At 48.6% G+C, this 18,021-nt stretch overlaps 2 protein-coding genes across 7 annotated transcripts in view; one reads left to right on the forward strand and one right to left on the reverse strand.

Annotated features, from left to right (window-relative positions):
* The first annotated feature begins 290 nt into the window (after positions 1-290).
* CRLS1 (cardiolipin synthase 1) lies at positions 291-5,083 on the forward strand. 3 transcript variants are annotated; one of them, XM_015857066.2, is made up of 7 exons: positions 291-733; positions 878-1,015; positions 1,512-1,641; positions 2,076-2,161; positions 2,573-2,641; positions 3,665-3,756; positions 4,774-5,083. In XM_015857066.2, the coding sequence occupies exons 1-7, from the start codon at positions 452-454 to the stop codon at positions 4,859-4,861; spliced, it is 885 nt and encodes a 294-aa protein (XP_015712552.2). In that variant the 5' UTR covers positions 291-451; the 3' UTR covers positions 4,862-5,083. The 3 variants fall into 3 exon arrangements, 2 of the variants coding, with proteins under 2 accessions (XP_015712552.2, XP_015712553.2); XR_014944534.1 differs by having other exon boundaries at positions 294-733; positions 2,573-2,655; positions 2,765-3,756; XM_015857067.3 differs by having other exon boundaries at positions 294-733; positions 4,745-5,083.
* Positions 5,084-5,087: 4 nt separating this feature from the next.
* The window catches only part of STUM (stum, mechanosensory transduction mediator homolog), a 37,310-nt gene continuing 24,376 nt past the window's right edge, over positions 5,088-18,021 (reverse strand). The window contains exons 2-4 of one of the 4 annotated variants that reach the window (XM_085542903.1): positions 16,459-16,638; positions 10,376-11,125; positions 5,088-9,479 (exon numbers count right to left, since the gene is read on the reverse strand). In XM_085542903.1, coding sequence (XP_085399029.1) covers positions 11,085-11,125; positions 16,459-16,638 — 221 coding nt within the window. In that variant the 3' untranslated portion in view covers positions 5,088-9,479; positions 10,376-11,084. Of the gene's footprint in view, positions 9,524-10,375; positions 11,298-16,458; positions 16,639-18,021 lie in introns of all 4 variants that reach the window. The other 3 variants (XM_085542904.1, XM_032443639.2, XM_032443640.2) reach the window with 3 other exon arrangements.

Genomic DNA, 18,021 nt, shown 5'->3' on the forward strand with positions numbered 1-18,021 from the left:
TCAACTCCTACCCTTCATCGAGCCAAAGCAAACAAGGCTGGGAGGAGCACAAGAGATCTTTGCTCTTGGAGAAGCCTTATGGCAAAGCAAGCCATCCACTTCTTCCTTCCAGGACTGGTGAAGGCACATATGAGCTAGGAGTTTAGCCCTCCCCCGTCGCACAGCTCCCTGCATGCAGGATGTTGGCCATGCCCTGCCTCCTGCCGGTAGCTGTGGGCCGACTCTCCCGCTGTGCGCCTGCGGGGAGCACTAGGCCCCGGGTGCTGCCGTAAAGCGTCGCAAAGCTTCGCCCCGCCCCTGTCGCATCACGGCCGCATCCCGCGGCTCGCCCCGTGTCGCCGAGCCCCGTGTCTCTGTGTGGAGGCGGATGGCGGCGCCGGGCGGCCGCTCGCTCCGGCGGGCGGTGCCGCACAGCGCGTAGTGTGCGGCGTTGTGTCGGTGTGCCGGCAGCATGCTGACCGCCGCTTGGCTGGGCAGGGGGCTCTGGGGGCTGCTCCGCGGCGCGGGGCGGAGGCGGCCGTACGGCGGGGCCGGGCCTCTGGGCTGCCGGGCCGAGGCGGGGGGCGCCTTGTGCTTAGCCGGGGGGGCCCGAGCCGCATTCGCCTTGCGCGAGCCCCGCTGGGTGCAGCGCGCAGCCCTCGGCGGGACCGGAGCGCGGCGGGCGGGGAGCGGCGGGGCCGCAACTCCACAGCCACCACGGGAACGGAGCGTGGCAGGGCGCTATGCTGAGCTGGTACGTCGGATGCGGGAGCGGGGACGGGTTGTGCCCTGCTCACACGGTGGGGCGCTCCTAATCCCTTCTGCCTATGGCGGCTGTGCGCTGACTGACGGCAGGTCCGCACCACCGGCCTGAAGTGTTCGCTTTCTTACTTTACAGTATGAAAACCCGTGGACGATCCCGAATATCCTGTCAATGGCAAGGATGGGTTTGGCGCCGGTTTTAGGCTATTTGATTGTTGAAGAGAATTTCAATGTTGCACTAGGTGTCTTTGCTTTGGCCGGCGTAACGGATTTGGTATGTTGACGTGAGTTTGGCAATACTTCGGGGGTAGTGTGGGTTGCTGTGATCCCGTTGACATGTGTTGGAGTTTAGAACCTATCTCGCATGGGAATTACACTGTGTAGGAGGAGATGAAGTTTACCGTGTTACATGTATTGCTTTGTAGCAGTGTGACATACATCCCTTGCGGGGGACGTAGTGCCCAGGTGGGCATTGCCTGCTCCATGCTGGTGCAATTGGAGGTGAATTTCAGGTGTGCCTTTTAAAACATCAGTCGTAGTGTTTGTTTGTTTGTTTTAAATAATGAGAATGGAATGTGTTTAAAGACTTCCACAATCTAGAATGGGATGGGGGTGGGAGGAGCAAGACAAGGATCCGCTAACAGGCTTCCTTGTAGTTAGCGTAGCTGGATTGCATGATGTTCATGAAACCTCGCTGTAACAGCACCATATGACACCTGCTTTTATTCTTCGCTTTTTAACACGGTATTCTTGAATGTTGTTCTTTCTAGTTGGATGGGTTCATTGCGCGCAATTGGGCTAATCAGAAATCAGCATTGGGAAGTGCTCTTGATCCTCTGGCTGATAAGATTCTCATCAGCGTGCTCTACGTGAGCCTAACTTGTGCAAACCTTATCCCAGGTGAGAAGATGTCATTGCTTGCATGCACTGTATTAAAAGGAAATCTAATTTAAGTTAAGGTTTCTTCTGTTTCTGGAAGGAAAACCACGTTTAGTTTGCAGCTTGCCAGTTGTACTTTGCTACTTGTTGCTGTTGAATACTCAAACAAAACCCAGCTCCCTGCTGCCCAGACAGAATGCATTGCTGCTACTTTCAAGTGTCATTTCTTCAAAGCTAGATGTAACATGCAGAGATGTAAGATTGCTTAGGCTGGTTGAAGCCATCAGATGAAACCCTTTCAGAAGTCGTGTCAAACATCTTCGGTTGTGCCTAAAACTGTTTCAGAAGTTGACAGTGGTTATTTCTTGCTTCATGTTTTGTGTCCTTTTTTGTCATGTTTTCTTTGTGACCTTGGACGTGGTTTTTGACTAGATGCTGTTGCCTTGGTTTTTCAGTTTCACTTACTTCTATGATCATTCTGAGAGACGTAGCGCTCATTGCTGCTGTTTTTTATGTGCGATACAAAACTCTTTCTCCACCGGTAAGTGTGTAAGATCAAACAAAGTGTTATGAACCTGTCATCTCTTTTCAGTGCGACTGAATCATTTCAAATGTTTTTACGTGTATACATAAAGAATAAGTGTGTAACAAGTTGTAACCAAGAGACTTTCCTCTGGTCTTGATGGTTGCCCCAAACTTGGGTGGATAGCCCAGTGCTGGTTGTTGTGCTGGGTTTGTAAGCAGAACAGTGTTTGGTAGAAGAAATTTGAGTAAGATGAGCCAGAGCTACTGGTAACTTTTTCTCCTACCTCTGTATGATGGCTAATGGTTCATCTAAGGGCAGTAGCGGTGTAATTCTCTTGTACTGTAAGTGATTTTTTGTTGTGTGAATGCGTATATCAAACGGAATATGCTAGAACTGCAATTATTTTTCCCTCTCCTCTCCCAACAGAGAACACTCAGTAGGTATTTTAATCCCTGTTACGCTACAGCCCAGCTAAAACCAACCTTCATTAGCAAGGTAAGAGTAGTAATGTATTATAAAAGATAATCTCACTTTAGCTGGGGCAGTGTGTAGTTTGGAGGGAAGAGACTGTTTCCTACTACTGGATACAGTTTTGGGATAGTGCCGACTGATTTGGAGGCAACTTAAATCCTGAAAGGTTTTCACCATGAGAACCAATCAGGACATGGACATTTTAAGAGTATAAGGTGTTTCAAGGCGACCTGTTACAAATGGTGTCCTCCAGTGGTTGGTTCCGGGGCCCATCTTGTTTAATATCTTCATCGATGACCTAAATGAGGGGATTGAGTGTGCCCTCAGTAAGTTTGCAGATGACACCAAGCTGGGAGGTGGTGTCAGTCTGCCAGAGGGTAGGGAGGCCCTTCAGAGGGATCTGGATAGGCTGGATTGCTGGGCTGAGGTGAATGGGATGAGGCTCAACAAGGCCAAGTGCCAGGTCCCACACTTTAGCCACAGTAACCCCATGCAGTGCTATAGGTTTGGGGATGAGTGGCTGGATGACTGTGAAGAGGAAAGGGACATGGGGGTGTTTGATGCTCAGCTGAACATGAGCCAGCAGTGGGCCCAGGTGGCCAAGAAGGCCAACAGCATCTTGGCCTGTATAAGAAATAGAGTGGCCAGCAGGAGCAGAGAGGTGATTGTTCCCCTGTACTCAGCTCTGGTGAGGCCGCATCTCAAGTATTGTGTTCAGTTTGGGGCTCCTCACTACAAGAAAGACATTGAGGCCCTGGAACGTGTCCAGAGAAGGGCAACGAAACTGGTGAGGGGTCTGGAGCACAAGTCCTGTATGGAGCGACTCAGGGAGCTAGGAGATATGGTTTAGTGGTTTGCTGTAGCTATGGTAATGGGAGGACAGTTGGACTAGATGGTCATGTAAGTCCTTTCCAACTTTGTGATTCTATGATTCTATGATTTTAGTAGTACATAGACTAATATTTAAACAAGTAACAAACCTGTATGTTGGTATTCCTTGTGTAGTACGCTTCGTTTTGGTCACGCTTCTTGTTTTGCTTTTACCAGATGAATACAGCAGTTCAGCTGATTTTGGTGGCGGCTTCTTTAGCAGCTCCTGTTTTCAATTATGTTGACAGCGTGTATCTGCAGACGTTATGGTAACCTATCTCTTCATCTTTCATTTGGTCATTTAAAATAATGTAATGTGCTTCTTAGGAAATGAGTAATTGAAATTAGTCCAGTTGTGGGAGACAAAAAGGCATTGCTCAAATGATCTCAGTCCCCAGTGGCTGAATGTTTACACATTTATTCTTATCTGATGTAGCAACTCTATATTGTTATTTAATGAGGCTCATTAAGATCCAGGAATAGCAGTGAAGAAGGAAGACTTTAGAAAGGCTGTGGTGCACACAAGTACAAAGGGTGTATTCAGATTAGTATCAAAGAAGGAAGTGGGAAGTGAGGCTACACGGGTTGCTTATATTCATGCCATACGTGCCCCTAAAAAGGAAATCTTGATATCAGTAAAAATAGATAGGAAGTATTTTCTTACTTTGCCTTGTACTGTACCTGCTACCCTGGAATCTAGATTTCTGCAGCCTTTTTAAACATCAGCAATTCCTCCTTGACTATAGGAAGGAAGGACAGGCATCAAATGAAAACTGCATCTGTGAAAGACACGCGTTGCTGTTTCTGTGGGACTTTATGAGAGTTTCCACGCTGTGAGTAGTGAAGGAAAGTTAGGTGTGACTTACCAGGGTACTGTGTGAGTACTCTAAAAATAGTGTAGATGAACCTGGCAGTGTGTTGGTGGAGGGCTGGTACTGACTCACACCTGAATGATGTCAGCCTTTGACACAGAGAAGCACTGCTGATTTGGAAATAAAGTCTGGTTATTACCTAATGTCTGGGAAAAGACCAAAAGAGGCTGAAGCCAACACTTGTGCTTTAGCTGTGGGACTTCTTAAAATAAGTTCAAGTCTTTTGCACTTTCTTTTAACAATCCCCTTCCCTGCTCTAAAGGGATAGTTACTTGTGTCTGTCAGTTCTCATGCCAGTAATAATTACAGGTGCTACAAATATGGAAGCAGATTTGTTGCCTTCTCTCAAACAAGTGTTAATGTTTACTGTCATGCTTGAATTCAGATGGCTTACAGGAGCTGTTCTCTTCAAAGGTGCGTCACAGCTTTCACAACGGTAACATCTGCGTACAGCTACTACCACTATGGCCGAAAAACAGTTCAGGTGATAAATAACAAATGAAGTATTCTTCCTGGCAGCATGGTTTGCTGGACTGAAGAAGATGGTTGTAATGCAACTGGGTTTGTGAAAAAGAACTATGTTTTTCTGCTTGAACCATGGCATCACAGTGAAATGAAGTTTGAACGTGTACTGTGTGTATATATAGAGACTTTTCAATGTATTTTTAATTTGTTTAAAGATAAGGTTCTTTATAAAAACAAATAAATAATGTTCTTAAACACATGGGTTACTAATTGCTGCCATACACATCTTTAATGACTTTATATTGGTTTTGAAGTCAGAAATAAGCACTTTTCACCACCTTTTTTTGGCATCTTCGTATAACACACTGACTAGATCTGTGAAGAAAAAGCAATTGTGAGAATTTGTCTTTGTACCTCAACCTCAGTCAATAAAGTAGTTTTCCTTACTAGGATTTATGACATGTTTCAGCCTGCAGCAGAACAAACAATATGATCAAACAGAATCTTCAAAAATCTAAATGCAGTAATAGCCAACACTGTTTCGTTTTCTGGGGGAATATGGCAGCCACTGAAGAGTGATTTCTCTCCCCTGTCCCTTTTATTTATTTATTTCTCTTTGTTTTTATATACGAGCAAATGTTAACTGTACTCAGCAGAGAAGAGTATTGAGTCTTAGAATGGCCAGCTGTGCATTGCAGTCTATCCAAACAAAGTAGGCATGGAATTATGTTTCTCATTACAAATGGTTTCTAGTGAGTGAAATAAAGTGCATCTCCTGCGTCCCCATTTGCTTGACCTCTGGGACCTTTTGATGTTTGGCATTGACCCCCACGATCATTGGTTGGCCTGGGATGGGCTGGCTTAAGTCAGGGCAGCTTTACCTGGCATAGGGCACCTTGGGTTGGGTCAGCGTGGCATGGTTTGTAATAGCTTGGCTCGAATTGGTGCAGCTTGGTTTGGTACCATAAACTGGTTGATCATTAAAAGCTCTTAAGTCTCAGACTGGAGTGTTAGGAAGCAGGCGTTCTTTATTCTTGGCACCAGTGCACAGGGGGATCCTTCCACCTAATTGTATGTCCCTGGTACAAAAGATTATGCAAAGGTTTTCCCAAGTAGCACGTATATGTCCAAACCTTCCCCCCAGATCATTAACATGGGGTTCTGCCTCCTTGCATGTGTTCAGTCTTTTTGTGTTGGTGGTCCTGGAACCATCTGGATGAAGTCAGTTCTCTTCCTCATTGTGTTTGCTGGTTGAACTCTGTATGGGAGCTGTTGGGTCATGGCCTGAACCAGTGATTGCACACCTGGTGAAGAGGTGTAGCTAGCCCTGGGAGCACAGGTGTGAGCAATCCACCTGTGTGACTGGATCCACCTTAATCTCATTTAAGAGCTAGCAGCTGAGAGAGAAACAGCTCTATTGGGAGATTGCTTTCCTCTGGAAGGTTCCAGTGAGTCCTTGCCTTCGAGATGGGGTAAGCTTCTCTTCCATACTACCAGTCTTGTGATTAAATACCTTTCATGTGTCCTAAAAACTAGTTAGAGGCAGTTATTACCTTTTTGCCTGAGTTAAAGTCAGTCTTACATGCTCGTTTAGTTCCTTGCCTTGGTCACACAATACTGGCTTTTGCAGAATTAGCTGATTCAAGCAGAGCTTCCTTATCTGCTTGGCCCAAGGAGTTCAATATATCGTTATTATCTACTTGTTACACAGGCAGAGATTCTTACTGTTTTCTGAACAAGTGACTGGGCTGTCCATCAGTGAGTGTTAACAAGCTTAATGCTGCAACTTGTATCAGGCTGAGATTGGTGGCTGGCCAAGATTGGTTTGGACCAAATCAGCTTGTCTCAGCTCAGAGCAGATGGGGTAAGGTCAGCCCAGTAGTGTTCAGAATGGCTCAGCATAGCACAACTTGGGTTGGCTCGTGTTGGATCAGGTCAGGCTGGCTCGGTGCAGCATGGGCAAGAGTGGCTTAGGTCAAAACTGAATGGTTCAGACCAAGCTGGCCAGGGTCAGTTCAGCTTGGTTTGAAGTGGCCCTGGTCAGATCTGCTTAGCACAGTCCAGCAGAGCTCAGCCTGGCACAGTTTGGCACAACTTGGCTTGGCATAGCTTGGATCAGTATGATTTATTCATGATTCAGTGCTTGGTTTAGTGTAGCTGGGCATGGATTGGCCTAGCTTGGAACTGGTCTGTTCAGCTCCAATAAGATCAGGTAGGATTGGCACAGCTTGGTACTGCATGGCTCCGCTCAGATTGACCTGGGCTGGGTCAACCTGGGACAATTTGGCTTGACTGGGCTCAGAATGGATCAGGTGGAGTTGGCCTAGCGCGATTTGGCGTGGCTCTGTGTGGCTCAGACTGGCACAGCAGGGTTCAAAGTGACTTGGCTCAAGTTGTCGTGAGTTGGGCCAGGTTTGTTCAGATTGGATTGGCTTGAAATGGATGGGGTTGGTTTGACCATGAATGGCATGGCTTAGTACAGCTCCAGCTGGCCTAGCACAAGTCAGCAAAGCTCAGCACAGCACTTTGTTTGGCCTGGCTTGTCTTATAAGGACTCAACATGGTTTGGAATGGCTCCATTTCCACTCCTGCTTTCATTTCTATGTCTGATTCCACTCCTGCAGCCATTTCCACTTCTAGTTATATTACCGTTTCTCTTTTACTTACGTGTCTGGTTCCAAATCCATTTCCAGTTTCACTTTTACTTAGAGTTTACTTTACTGAAGGAGCACAATGTGAATGAAGATCCCCATTTTGCAGTCCCATACTGAACTGAAATGCCAGCACAACTTTACAGCCCTCCAACTATATGTTCTTGTTCTTGCTGGTAGTGCTGGCCCCCCTCTGCTGTGCATCCCCAATGCAACACCCACCTCCCTATAACCACATGCACGTGGAGGTCAGTGCGTGAAGGGGCTAATGGGGAGAGCTGTGTTCCGCAGGCTGTAGGGCAGCAGATGGGGTCACCCAGGCTTCACACCCTTTCAACTCTCTTCCCCCCCCGTGTTTGCGGGGCATTGCACGGCCGCAGCCGCAAGGTGGTGCCGCAGCATCGCTGCAGCTCCCTCGGTGTAACGTGTTGCTCCCGCTGGGCTCGTAGCCGCCGTCCTCCTCCTCGCCGCTGTGATGTTCCCTTGCAAACTCTCACAGTCACACCATGATCACTTCATACCCTCCCCAGAGCCCACCTGCCCAGTGGCACCAGCTCATCTATGGGAACGTGACCAGAGTCGTTTCAAAGTGTGAAGGTGAGCACCCCACCAGCTACAGGGGGGGCTTTGCTCTCACTGTCTCAGCAGTGCAGAGATGGCCGCACTGAAGTGAGGACCCCAGCCAGACCTCTGCTGCCCCATGGGAAGAAACCTCATCTAAATTCAGGCCTGGCAGAGTTTCTCTGGGCTACATAAAGAGAATGTGTTTCGTTCCAGCTGTACAGCAATAGAATATATTTAACTTAAAAAAAAAAAAAGAGAGAGAAAATCCACAGTATCAAAACACAGCACAGCACAACCAGTTGGCAAGATCAGCGGGCACACAAACCCTCCTCCATGACTACAGGGATCAGGTCGGGCGCCAGCATAGAAACAGAAACAGGCTGAACGTTAGGGCACCAGCACCAACTCCATATAGGGAGCAGATGATGCACGCTGGCATCAGTTCCCTCCTCACTAGGGCAGGGGCATACCAAGGGAGAGCTGCTGCCCTCTGGGTGAGTGCAGGGAGAGGTCACAATTACAGATGATGGGGGAAAGGATGGCTGGTAGGAGGTACGGGCTCCTGCTGGGCTTGCTGCACTTATCCCAGCTCATCTGGTGCCACGGTCACTTGGGGTGGTACACAGGCAAATTGGAAATGCTGAGTTCCAGGTAGGAAAATCAATCCCCAAACTGCCTGGAAGTGAGTTGTGTGCACAGAGAAACCTCAGCTGGGAACCACAGGGATGCATCGCCACTGAGCACCTGGGAGAAGCCTCCACTGCAGGCTGGAAGGAACATTAGGTCCATCTGCGTTTATGGCTCTTCTTGGGCCATTCTGAGCACCAATGAAGTGTTGGTGTCGACATGTAGAAGGTGTTGTTCAGGCCGAATAGCTCAAAAAAGAAGCGTACTTGTAGGACAAAGCCTGGTGCAGTGCCCCTGTGGTGCTGTGCAGTGGTAGGGCGAGAGGAGGACACCACAACTTCAGGAAGGCGTTGGGTTTGGTCTCTACCTGACAGTGCTTCCCGACAAGCAGTAAAGCAGCGTTTCAGCCTGGCTGAAACTGCTCCATTGCAGCCCTTTTTGAAAGACATGGTTTTCACAATCAGGAAAAGAGCAGCAGAAAATAGTTTGTTGCTGGCTGATGGTGGCGAAGCAGTCGCAGTCTTCAGAAGTGACTATTGCTCTTTAGCTGTAACACTTGCACCTAAAACACTTATACTCACAAAGCGAGGGATGATACGGAGCCAGCTCAGTGCTGCACGTCTAAGTCCAGGTTGGCAGCTGGATTGTGTGCAGGGATCAGCAAGAAGCACAGCCTGCTTGTGTTTGCTGCACTGTGAAGGGAGGCAGAGGGGAATATTCTGGTGGAAGCATCAGCTGATGTGTCTGGTGAGGAGGGGAGCTGGGGCTTTGCTCCTTCAGGCACAGGTGAGACCTCCAGGACGCAACGTGCACCTGCAGCAGGGGAGGAATGAAGGTGCTGGGTGATTCTTCTGGCCCTAGAACATAACAATGAAAAGCTCTGCTTAGGAGAGAGCTTCAGAGCAGCATTTATATCTGTGCTTTCACTGCATTGCTTTCCTCACCAGCATGTTCCAGCTGGGCTGCAGTGTGTGGGGTAAAGGAAGGACAGGAGCCAAGGGACACACAGCACATCACTGGCAGAGCTCAGACTATCCCGACTCCAGCCCTCAGCTAATTTCTCCCAGACCACACAACTTTTCCTGGTCTCCTGCAGCACGCCCAAAAAGAACAGTTTTTACTGCAGCAGAGGAGTGGCCACTGAATATTCATATCCTTCTGCAAATGAATTCATCCTCGTGGGCACTGAAACACATTGTTCCTGGGTGATACTTGGCTGGTTTCTTGCTGCCCCTGTTTCAAGCCTTGGGAAGGGTTTCTGCCCCCTAAGGGTTTATCTGGCTGCTTTATAATACCAGGGTGATCCTGAGGAACTCATCTCTTGGCTTTAGAGCAGGCTGCTCTCAGATCTTTCCTAGTGCAGCCCACAGCTCATTCACTTGGCATGGATTTCCCAAGCACTGCTGCTGTGCACAGCGTTGAGGGGGGACAGCTGTGCTGCCTTTCCTCTTAAGCACACCTCAGCCCAGCTTAATGAGAAGCAGCTGTTGGCACCAAGAGCCCACTTCACTGCTGCCTGCAGGTGGAGAGGCTTACTGTGAATATCTGGACCTGTGGAATATCAGTTTACATTTAACCTTAAGACTCTTTCCTAAATCCATTCTCTCCTAGTTTATACCTTATTCTCTTGCTAATCACGTGCCCAAAGAGCCTTAGGCTGCAGACCACAGGTACTGCAGAATGTGTGATACCTGGGCCCCAGTACTTACCCTGGGTAGCAGAGCAGAGCTGCAGTGTCAGCCGGTACCGTGGGTTGCACTGCAGGGATCCATTTCCAAAGCAAGGAGATACTGCCAGCACATCCCTCCCAGGGGAAGAGGTGGAAAAGCCTTTACAGCAGGAGCTTTTGGAAGCTTGGGGTGCCCTGTCTGCTGCTTGCAGGAGCCTCCCGGGGCTGGTGGGGGCAGATGCTTGCATGGTGCCCGTGGATCGAAGGAGGGGATGGCCCAACTCAGTTCAGCAGCACAACACGATTTACAGGAAGCACGTTTCTAGGACGTTTGCAATGATAGAGCTTTGCCGAGCATCATAAATACACAGCAGAGGAGGCCGGGCTGAGCCCTTTGTTGCCACGAAGCAGTCAAGAATGGCTTCTTGGAGGGGAAAAATTGTACAACTTGTTTGCTTTTACAGACTGTACACATATCTATTAATAGCTCCTTGGCATTTGATGTTCACAACTGGTTTTCTTTAACAGCGAGCGAAACAGGAGGCAAAACAGCTCTGGCCACTTCCTGCTGGGACATCAGAGAGCGCAGCATCTCCACCCCCTTGGTGCCACTGCCTGACCAGGTGCCACCCTGCCCAGGGGCCTCCCTCCCCTTGGCACCCTCTTCTTCCTCCTCCTCGGCCGCCCATCGCTGGCTCGCTGGGGCCAGTCCTGAGGCGCGGTGCGCTCGCCCCATCTCTGCTGCTCAGTCAGTGCAAGTCTCCCTCGGGTGCTCGGTACCGCCGCTCCGCTGGACAGGCAGGTGGACCGGGGGCAGGCACAAAACAAAAGGAAGAAGAGAGACAAAGGGTAATGAGAAGGTCCATGGCCTACAGCTGCCCAAGGACATCGCTCGCCGTGTTTCTCTGAACATACTTGTCCCAGCCACTACAGCTGCTGTGGGATTCCCTGCTCCTTGGAGCCTGTGAGGAGGATGGGAAGGGAACATGGTTAGTGCCAGTCCCTATGGAGGGCCCGCAGCCGGCTGTACCAGGAGCGTGGGGTACCCCTGTGAGGAGACCTGGGGCTGCCACCTCCCTGCTGCCCCTTTTCACCATGGGCACGGCCACCTGAGCACACAGCCCTGCAGATGCTGGTGGCAGACACAGTGCTTGGCTTTGCTTCTGCAAGGGGTTCCGGAGTGCTGGGGTGCCTGTGGCTGCAGGGCAAGTAACCTCAGTCCTTCACAGGCTCTCGCTGCCTCTTCATTACCCATTTGCTTTGCTTCAGGCCAGCAGAATGAGGTGCTTTGGTCAGGGCACAGCAGCAGCGGGGAAAATGGAGCTTTTCAGTAGCAAATCCAGTGCACATCACCACCAAGTTGTATACAAGCCGCACCTGCAAGGGCTCAAGTGTCCTTTCCTATTCACCACAGCTCCTCAGGGCCAGGGCCCCACTTCTTGCTGTTTGTGCAGCCTTGCCTTTAATAACACACCATAGAACTCCCTTCAGGCTTGTCTCTTGGTTTGCAACTGGCTGGAAGCCAGCTGCAATGGCAGAGCTTTTATCTCTCTTTACATGACCAGAGTAAGTCAAATGAGCTCTCCAATGATAAATTTAGTTACTAAAATACTTATCTGTCATATGAAATAGTTTATATGGGAAAACAGCCACTGTACTCGTGATGTAACAATTGGAGTTTTGTGCAAAGCAGTGCTCTGTTTGTGTGCCTGTGCAGCGATACAGCTGAGGCACAGTCTGGTAAAGCAGACAGCTCCAAGATCAGCATCTGGGCCCTGAATCAACAACTTAACCACATTTACTTGCAATTGTGCTTCTGTAAATCATTACCAAATTGTTTAGAGGCAAAAGGCAACCGACTCCCACACAGACTGTCTGACCAACCACCTCCCTGGGACTGTGTCCCTGCTCAGGATTCTCTGAAAGCAGAGCAGTGTGCTCCAGGGCACCAGGAAACATTTTGACCCTGGTTTGTCATACAGCCATAGCAATACACTGACACCTTCTGCCCAACACCTTGGTGGGCTGTTGTTGGTTCTCCAATGAGAGCTCAGGCATCCTCCCTCTGCTGTGGGATCATTGGGATATGTGGGCACCCGGCTCGCAGGCTGGGGATGCCGGCTGCAGGCCAGAGGCAGCATCCTTCCTGTGCCCCCACATCCACTGGGACAGACAGAGACAGGCAGACAGACAGACAGGCACTCAGACACAGCTGGATGTCAGCTGGGAGTGGGCAGCACCTGCCCCAGCCAGCCCTGAACTCCTCACCCCAGACAGGTACCCGCTGCTTGCTGGGGTCTGCCCTGGGATTCAAGGCTGAGGAGGAGGAACAGAAACAAACTTACCTTGTGAAACTTTGATGGTGAACAAAAGGAGGCAAAGGAACATGAAAGAAAGAGAGAGGGAGAAATGTAACTGTAGACAATATATCCAAAACACATGAAGAACCAGAAAAGAATGGATAAATCAGGGCTGTGGAGTGAACAGAGAACATTGCTCTACAACTGAACGTTCAGACCAGGGCTAGACCTCTTCAAGGCTCTGTTTATCTGAGATCTTTGTGTTTGAATTGGATTGTCTTTGTTTTGGGTTCTTGTTTAGAGAGCACAGGGGAATCCTCCTCTGTTTTTGATGTTCCTGTCCCTAAGCTGAACTCCTCCAAGGCCAAGAGGTGACGCTGCTTCTCCTCAGTGGCACTGCTATTGCATGGGCTGTATGAAAAAGGAATGGCCTAGAATATGTCATCTGTTTGTAGTCCTACAACCAGGAAAACTACGCTTGATGGATTCTCTGCAGGCTGGCTCGTACCCACAGGCAACATGTGGGTGCTATGTATCTTGGCCTGCCTACCTTGAGTACAGCCTGAGGTGCAGCTCTATTTGGATTTTAAAAAACAATAATGGGTCTAAGTAAGCAATTTGCCCTCAGAATTCACTCCATCTCATGGAGGGTCAGCAGCCATTTGGGGATGCTCTGCTCTTCTGAGTCTCTCAACACTTTCCATTCTTTTTCCTAATGAGAGCAACTGCAGAACCTACCCTGGGATGGGCCCTGTATGGAGAAGATGAGCCTTGGTGACAGCTAAAGTCTCTGGGAGCCAAATGTACAGTGCAGTGACCATGCAATCATCTGGTGCTTACAGCAGGGTCTGAACAACACAATTAGCAAAGGAGTGATGAGTGGGCAGTATGAGCACAGGTAATTTCTTGCTACTGGTTGTCAGTGAGTCCTTGAGAGGCCAAAGGTTGCTGCAGCAGGAGACCCCATCCTCTGCAGCTGCAGGTAACAGTGCCTTCACTCAGCCATGGGCACAGCTGCACACACCTGACTGAGAGGGCAGAAGCCCTCTTCCAGTTCTTGCTGTACTGGCTGCTTGCCCACCATCATCCAGTCCTGAATGACAATACTGAGCAGAACAAGTTTCAGGAGGAGCCAAACAAAATATCTCTCACTGTAGCTTCAATTTCATAACAAATTAAAGAAAAAAGTATTCAGAGAAATGCTCTCAAATCTTCCACACAAACCGTGTCTCCTGGCCTGCTTGGAAGAGTGCAGTGTGACACAGTGTCCGTGTCTGAAAGTCAAGATGTACGTCTGATCATCCTCTCAATTCACAAAATGAATTCCTCCACCACAGCAGGGAATGAGGCCAGTTTGACACAGCTTGTTCCTGACAAAACCAGGCTGACTCTCGCTTTATTTCTTTTTATTTCCTAAATGCATGCAAGTCATCCATTTGATTACTTGTTCCAGGAACTGAAGTGCACCTGATTGACTTATAATTCCCCTCATTTTCCCCCTCATTAAAGACAGGCAGTGTGACATTATCCTCAAGGCTCCCCTCTTGGACCAGGCTCCAGCAGGGCTCCTCTCTCAATAGCTGAGAATGAGGGAGCTTTAGGAAGGGGAGAATTGCAACCAGCCTCCCTGACTGCTGCCCAGCACTCTGCCAGCCAGTAACACAAACATGCTTTGCAACATGGGCTCTGCCTGGAGCCTGTCAAAAAGGATCCGATCCCTCACTGCATGGAAATCCAGAGCAAAAGCACTCCAGCACATTTGTCTGGGATATCGCATACTTAGATTGTCCTTTAGCCCACCAAAATCTTGCTACCTGAATGTATGGTGCTATCACAGGGATGCATGGGCTCAGCCATGTAATAGTGAGGAAGAGTAGAGGAGGGCTTTGCATTGGCACCTTTTAACTTCTCCCCAGCCAAAATGCAAACTCAAGTTTTAACAGCTCGCAGCTTTATCCCAGTGCAGAACGAATCACAAACAACTTGTTTCTCCTTTTAAGCAAACCAAACCCAAACAGAGCAAAATATTTTGTGTAGTGGTGTTTTTAGATGAAATGCCTCCTTACTTGCACTTGAAACCTTGTTTCATTTTTTAATGACTGTTTTGGGGAGGGGTTGGTTTTGCTTTGTTTTGTTTCAACATGAAAACAAAGACAAAAAAAAAACAAACCCAAACCATTTCACTTCATCCCTGGCATGCTGTTTGATCCAAGTGAGCACAATGGATCACTTTCTGCTTTGACTGAAAAATGACATTTTCTGTTATCCTCCATTAACCAAGAGCTCCATGATTTCCTCTGTATTGTAAAGAAGCTTAAAACCTGACTATTTAATGAGGCAGCAAGAAACTGCTGAGAGCTGCAACTTGTTGGGTTACATAGAGTTGGTTATCGTGAAGCACATAAGTTCTACTTGCCCTTCTCTTCTAGCAGAAGGAACCAGATGAAGCTGTAATTGTTTTCCCCAGCAATCAACCCAGAAAATCAGGTGGAGCCTCCCCAAAGCCAGCTCCCTGCTTGGCTTACCCGTGTCTGTGCCATATACGAGCAGGACTATGGAGAAAGGTAAATCATAGTTTTAGCTGCAGCTCTTCATCTGAACAGGTGCTTGCCACTGCAAAACTGGTTTTGCCTGCAGTGCCCCACATGCTGAGGACATCCAACAGAGCAATAGCACTGGTGTGTGTAGGTACAAACACTTAATGACCTGATTACACACGGACTGGGCAGGTTCTTAAAGCCATTCCACAGAAAAGGACTCATTCATTTTATCCTCAGCAATAGCTTGGGCTACCCCTGACACACAGATGTGTCTGAGATGAAACCTGGCAGCTGGTTTGCAGGGAAAAGTAAAGTGTAGTGCTGCCTGTGTCCTGAGGAAAGCCTTTTGTTTCACTGGCATTCACGCTTTTAACAACCAACGTTTGCTCTGTGTGGGGATCACCCTGAACTCAGCCCGCAAACTGAGGCTGGCTCAGAAAGCAGCAGCTGGTTTGGTAAGTGGGTTTAACCCATGGGTTTGGCAGCTGATGATGTGCCTGGTCTCCCGCTCCTCCCTTTTAATTCCACTCATTTCATTGTTTTGCAGAGCCTGGGAGTTTCCTGAGATCCTCCTTCCTCGTCCGACAGAGGTCAGCAGAGATGACTACCTGCAGCCCTTGCAAACTAAGTGGCAAAAGCTGCTGATAAGATGTTCTCCATCAGAAGCAGCCACTGTTATTCTCTGCTGTGTGATAAGAAAGGATCCTCCATTGCACACCAGTGAAAGTCTTGAGCAGGTAAAGTGATAAGTCTGGGTTCTAGAGTGATAATATGTGGTTAACCTGCTGGATGACCTAACTTACGTATGTTAAATGAAAGACTCTCCTCTTCTTTCCCGAGACTAATGTTCCAGATCCTTAAAGGGTGTAGGAGAGATGGAAGGTCCTAGAGCATCCCCAGGGCTTTTTTGACAGTCTGATGCTGTTGGAGAGGTGCAGATGGGCCGTGAGGGGAAAAAGGGCTTTCCTGTTCAAAGCCATTCACCAATGAAACCAGGGAGGAAGGGCTCCAGGCAACAGAGCTTACAGTGCTGAGGTCCTTATCCCTTCCTGCACTTCTAATGTTTCAGAAAGGAGCAGAAGATTCTAAGAGACATGCAACAGGGTAGCATGGGTATGAGTGTCCCTAAACACTCCCACAATTCTTCTACCTGCTATTTCTCATCAGCCTGCAGAGCCCATCCTTTGGCTCTTGCACCATACAGAGCTGCGTGGGGGCTGCAGAGGCATAAGTTGTGTCCCAGCAACATAAGGCAAGTAGAGTGGATATTGCACTGTACTTACTTGCAAGAATGACCATGTCCATTCCCCAGAATATACTCATAATCCAGCCGACCATCACAATTGCTGTCAGGATCTGGATCAGCGCAGCAGCAATGTTCAGCCAGAAGACACAGCATATGTGCCTGTCGGGGAGATCAGTCCGGGCTCCACACAGCACAGTGAAAGCTGATACAAACGTTCCTATGGAGGAAGCAGATAAAAAACATAGTGAAGCCACAGATTCATGCCAGATTTCTTCCTCTAAATCTGCTTTTCAGAGCATCTTGCTCCTATTGCTGTACTGGATCTGCAAACACTGTACAAGAGGACAAACGGAGGCACATATTTTCTCCACAGAGCTTTAATTTCCACCCAGACTTACAGTGCTACTGGCTGTACAGAGCAGTACATCTCTGACATATGTCTGTGAAAACTGTCAGTCTGATACTGCTCCTAATACCTCTCCAGAAGGAACATACTTTAAAGAAGGGGTGCTACTGATGCACTGCAGCTCAGCATAATGCTCCCCTCAGTCACAAACTGATATCTGGCAGTGTTTTAACAGGGTAGGAAAAGCTAAACTGATGAGTACGCTCATTTTTGATGTACACCGATGCCTTACTGAACTTTTGGGATAGAGGGGGTCACTTGGCTGCAGGTGGTGGCAGGAAACACTCAGCTTGCATCCATCCTGCAGACTAAAGCAGCCAGACAGAGCAGGAGGTTCTGCTTAGGAGCAAAATGACACTATCCTGCTCTGCCAGGATGGTGGGACAGATGCTCTCTGCTGCTGCTCTGTCTCTTACTTACTGGGTCACAAGAACAGGCAGTTAATGTACTAGGAAGGCTGCCCACAGCCTGTTCTTAATCTCACCATCTTCTGCAGCTGTCAGCTCCAGCATAGTCCTAACACCCCACCAGCTCTCCAAACCCACATGCCTTCTTGCTGCATGCCTATCATCCTCCCACCTGCTCTGTGCTGCAGACAGCACACAGCAGCCATGCTGCAGTGCTGCAGCAGGGTGCAGTGGGAGGCAGCCCTGTAGCTCAGCACTGCTGGGCTGGGAAGAAGAAAAGGGGGAATGGCTTTAATCCCAAATGGTGTTACATCAGCCTCCCTGCTGCAGAGAGAGGTTTGTTGGCTTGCTGGCTTTGGCACCTTCCATGTGGGATCTGAGTGACAGTGCTTAGTGGACATGGTGAACTAAGCTGACTTAGTGCTCTTTTTCAACCTTAATGATTCCATGATGATGATTATCCCAGATCTCTGCCCTGCTCTCCCCACCTTATTTTCTTTCATAGCTTCTTCAGACTAGGACTGGAATACTCCCCTGTGCATCCAAAACAGTTCTCTTCAGAATTACACTGTAGCATGATCTGGGATTAAATAGGGCAGGATTGAGGCAAGGTCAGGAACTGGGTGTTCAAGTTGTCCCATCAGGGTGCTAAATCTTGCCAAATGGCAATGCATTTCTCATTTTAAAATGGAAATGCAAATCCTTCCCTCTCACCTTACCTTTGCTCTTCCAAAATGTGTTAGAAGAAAAAAAGAAAAAGGTTGTAAATGAGCAATAACTCTTAAGA

Source organism: Coturnix japonica, chromosome 3, assembly GCF_054131305.1.
Source record: "Coturnix japonica strain WE chromosome 3, WE-NBRP24, whole genome shotgun sequence".
NCBI lineage: Eukaryota > Metazoa > Chordata > Aves > Galliformes > Phasianidae > Coturnix > Coturnix japonica.

Bases quoted from the DNA above. Each gene is read 5' to 3' on its own strand.
- CRLS1 (XM_015857066.2), top strand. From the start codon at position 452: ATGCTGACCGCCGCTTGGCTGGGCAGGGGGCTCTGGGGGCTGCTCCGC. The intron at 1,016-1,511 runs GTATGTTGACGT...TGTTCTTTCTAG, and splicing joins TGGCCGGCGTAACGGATTTG to TTGGATGGGTTCATTGCGCG. The intron at 3,757-4,773 runs GTAACCTATCTC...TTCTCTTCAAAG, and splicing joins GTGTATCTGCAGACGTTATG to GTGCGTCACAGCTTTCACAA.